At 43.7% G+C, this 4,148-nt stretch overlaps 1 protein-coding gene across 1 annotated transcript in view; it reads right to left on the bottom strand.

The window, feature by feature from the left end:
* Positions 1–2,451, bottom strand: part of LOC107575490 (E3 ubiquitin-protein ligase PDZRN3-like) — an 8,879-nt gene extending 6,428 nt beyond the window's left edge. Inside the window, exons 1-2 of the mRNA XM_016261858.1 lie at positions 2,190–2,451; positions 1,512–1,720 (exon numbers count right to left, since the gene is read on the bottom strand). Coding sequence (XP_016117344.1) covers positions 1,512–1,720; positions 2,190–2,234 — 254 coding nt within the window. The 5' untranslated portion in view covers positions 2,235–2,451. The remainder of the gene's footprint in view (positions 1–1,511; positions 1,721–2,189) is intronic.
* Between the last annotated feature and the right edge of the window lie 1,697 nt (positions 2,452–4,148).

Below are 4,148 nucleotides of genomic sequence, written 5' to 3'. Positions count from 1 at the left end.
GGTGTTCGGCCAATCACAATGCACTGGGTCAGCTGGCCAATCAGAGCAGACTGCGCTTGTCGGAAGGAGGGACTTTGTAGAAAACGAAGCGTTTGAGAGAGGCGGGGCATAGAGGACCTACAATAATGTACAGTATTTGAAAAATAATGTGTTTTTTGAACATTAAAGCATGTCAACATATTCTGTTACACCAAATACACAAAATAATGATCTTTAAAAAAGCATCATATGACCCCTTTAAAATCCAGTGAGAAGGCATAACTGGACCCGCCCCTCTGACATTCTCACTGGTCAACTTTTGATCACATGACCAAGCAATACTTTCGAAAACCCTTGTGTTTTTTGTCCTTGCACACAAAAAGGAAATCACTAAGCTCAGATTAAAAAAGCATCATATGACCCCTTTAAAATCCAGTGAGAAGGCATAACTGGACCCGCCCCTCTGACATTCTCACTGGTCAACTTTTGATCACATGACCAAGCAATACTTTCGAAAACCCTTGTGTTTTTTGTCCTTGCACACAAAAAGGAAATCACTAAGCTCAGATATGTAGTGTATCCACCTTATTTTGCAATGCAGAAGCTACTTCGTGTGAATTGACAAGACTTGCGATCCATTGGGCAAATAGCTAGAAGAATAGTAGTGCAAAAGGTGATGTCCAATTCACGTTCTAATGGCTCGTTCTAATGAGTCAGTCAAAAAGATTCAAGAAACCACCTGAAACTTGTTTTGGAATCAGACTCACTCAGTCAGTGAATCATTTACGCAGATTCATTAGATAAATAACTAGAAGAATAACAAAACATGCAGTAAATGGTAAAAATGTCTGCGTTACAAATCAGTGTGATTATGATAATAATGAAAATAATATGATAGCAAACACCAGTTCAAGCAGCACAACGGACTGTTTTTGTTCAGGAAAAATAACTATACTAGAATAAAGGCCAGTTCACACCAAGGACGATAACTAACGATAACTATGTTTTAATAATTGTTCAAATTCAATGAGAACAGGGAAGTACACACTATAACGATAACAACACAGAAAAACGATATCGTTGGAATCATGATTCTTTTTTTCCAAGCATGATTTTTTTGAGCAAGCTCAAGCATTTAAAGCACCAAACTGCAGTGTGCTGTATAATAAACATATCATAATGGTGCATTGGTGTGGATGCTAATATAGTTATCGTTATAGTTATCGTTTTTGGAATGAACACCAGAAACCTTGCACATCCAAGTTAAAAATGGGTACGCAAGCACTCTAAAAAAAATTCGTTCACACAGGACACATTCTTCATTTCAGTAAGCAACAGAATTGAAACGAATGCAATAAGGTACTAGTTTTTACTTGATAGAATGTTAAAAACGCAGTGCTCATAATATGATTAGACGAAGGGCATTTTTAGCAACAATTAAAACGCAAGATTGCGTTGTGTGTGAACGCTTCTCAAGTGTACGTCTATGTTTGTCCTGCAGGTGGCAGCGGTGAGCTACAGGTGTGTCGCACCTGTCCGAGGGAGGCAGTCGCGGTAGGGTGCACGAGTGTGGCCGGAGAGGGTCCCACGGTCGCTCCGTCTGCGTGCTGCAGTCCGTCGTCCTGTTGTACTGCAGGCTCCGCCCCCGGCCCTCAATCTGAAGCGTGATTGGCTGCTCGTAGCTGGCCAGGATACGGAAGGCCTCTCGCTTCTGCAGGTGGGTCAGGTCCTGACCGTGAACCTGAACGACAGGACAATCGACAGACAAACGCAGTGACCGGAAAGCTTGTGATTAATTTGAGTCCTCGTTTACGCGGATCTCGTGCGTTCAGCCGTTTGGCGTACGCTCTATTTCACCTGATTCGGTTTATCTTACGCACACACTACTATAGTGAAGCGCAGCTGTGTAAAGCTATTTCCCTGCCTGCAGACCCGATCCGTCCGGGACTGAGCTGAACCTCAGGCTCACACACACACACACACACACACGCGTTATACTCATGATGAAAATAATGCTGCATCTTCATACCAACACACATCACTGCATGAGTCACAGGAGAGAGACGGCACATGTGTATGTGTGTGTGTGTGTGTGTGTGTGTGTGTGTGTGAAATAAGATGTGGTGTATCAGCATCAATGTCACTCCTGATCACCATCAGCACACACACTCGTGAGCATTTACACACAATTACACACACACTGGACTCACCCCCATCCCGTCGCCCATCCACGGCCCTGACAGTCGACAGCCCATCACCACGGCAACAGATGAGCAGGATCGTGCGCTGATGCTGTGAATTCACTGATGAAGATGAAGGGGATGAAGGAGCGATGCAGCCGTTGCCGCCATACATGAACACACACACACACACACACACACAGAGCTGCAGTGAGAGAGACGCGCAGCAGAATCAGACACACAGACGGAGCGTTGTCTCTCCTTTCTCTCTCTCTCTGAGCATTTGCTCCAGAACACAGACACTCCAGCACTCAGGCCCTGCCCACCTCTGCCACGTCCCCGCTGTGATTGGCCAGGCAGCCATGTCTGTTGGCAGAAAGCGAGAGCTGATTGGCTGGCGTGGTTGAGCCCTCATCAAACGCTCGTGGACTGGGTCTCCGCCGTTCAGTCGGAGCTGTGAAGACATAAATATGCACTTAATTAATGAGGGGAATTAATTAACGCACTCATCACTAGTCCTAGTATTAAAGTGTTAAAGTTGAGTGTGTGCGTCGTCCCTAAATCAAGAGCTGTGCTGGTACTAAGTGATCAGGTGCACCATTTTCACCTGCTACACCAAAGAAATCACACAAAATAAACATGAAAAGAAACTGCATAGCATCCACCCACAACACTAGCAAATATATAGCAATGTTAGGATTCTTGATATTTTCAAAGGACTGATACTTAAATGAGACTTATGAAATAGCAACTAAACAAGAACAAATATCTGTGTTTAAAGACAATAACTAAACAAATGACCTATGCTGGTGTATTTCTGGCTCAGATGTGGCTCTTTTATAACTTAATGGAGATCTCACTTTGGTTGCATTTATGTATGAACTAAATCTCAGATGTTTCTCCTGAAATACCTTGAGAGAAATGAAAATGTAAATAGCAGATTCATATTCTTGGGAGTCAATTTTGAGATCTCAGACTTTCTCAAACTGTGCTCAGAGCTCTTCTATAGCTTTAGAAGACACAACACATGAGATTACAGGAGTGTTTTTCTCAGTAGAAGCTGGAGACGTCAGGAGAAAGCCTAGGAGAAACAACTGAGATACTAAAGAGACCTCTCTGCACCATGCCAGAGTGTTTTCGTTGGGTTTTTAAAGATTTTGAGGCCGAGTTGCCCTGCTAAACTCACTGGTGGGAGATTCGGGACGTGAGTGGAGCTGACAGCCGTCAGGAACATGCATGCGTCTCTCCTGCGGGCAACACATGCAGCGAGGAAAGTGCAAATCTGTGTCAAGCCATCAGAAGTTCCAGTAAACCAGAAGAGATGCATGAATAAATAAACTCAGTGTCCTTAAAGTCAGGGCTCTGCGAGCGGCTCGGAGGAGGATTATGGGAGAGATGGAGACAAAAGGATGTGAAAGAATCAAGTCAGAGCACAAGCACTCGCGCTGGAGGAAAACCTGTAACGCAAATACAGCATTCGAGGTCGGGTTGGTTAGTTGTTCTATATAAACACAGGAATAATGTGTTGTACTTTTAAATCTCAAGAAACCTCGCTGAGTTCTCAGGATCCACTTTGTCTCAGATGTTTCTCCTTAAAGAAAAGATGACAACAAATAAAAAACTTAAATCTCAGCTCACTTGCTCTCTGGAGAATTTGATGAGAAATGTCTGAGTTCAGATTGAGGATTCGGAATCTGAGCACAGTTTGAGACTTAAGAATGCTTTCTGAAATTCTGAAGTTGAACATCAGATTATTGGGGTCTTTTTCTCAGGAGAGACATCTGGGAAGCAGGAGACACACCGGCGGTCTTATCTAGGAGAACAGCTGAAATATTGTGCTGATCGTTGTGTAGATTGTGTTTAAAGAGCTTCAGGAAGGTGGTGCAAGATGCTGTAGATCAAACCACCAGTTAGTGTTGAGATGGAATGAGACACACACACACACTCTCTCTCTCTCTCTCACACTCACACACACACTCTCTCTCTCTC

This window comes from Sinocyclocheilus grahami, unplaced genomic scaffold (assembly GCF_001515645.1).
Source record: "Sinocyclocheilus grahami isolate Dianchi unplaced genomic scaffold, SAMN03320097.WGS_v1.1 scaffold2673.1, whole genome shotgun sequence".
NCBI lineage: Eukaryota > Metazoa > Chordata > Actinopteri > Cypriniformes > Cyprinidae > Sinocyclocheilus > Sinocyclocheilus grahami.
The sequence above is the reverse complement of the archived record's forward strand: the minus strand, read 5'-3'. Positions and strand labels throughout refer to the sequence as shown.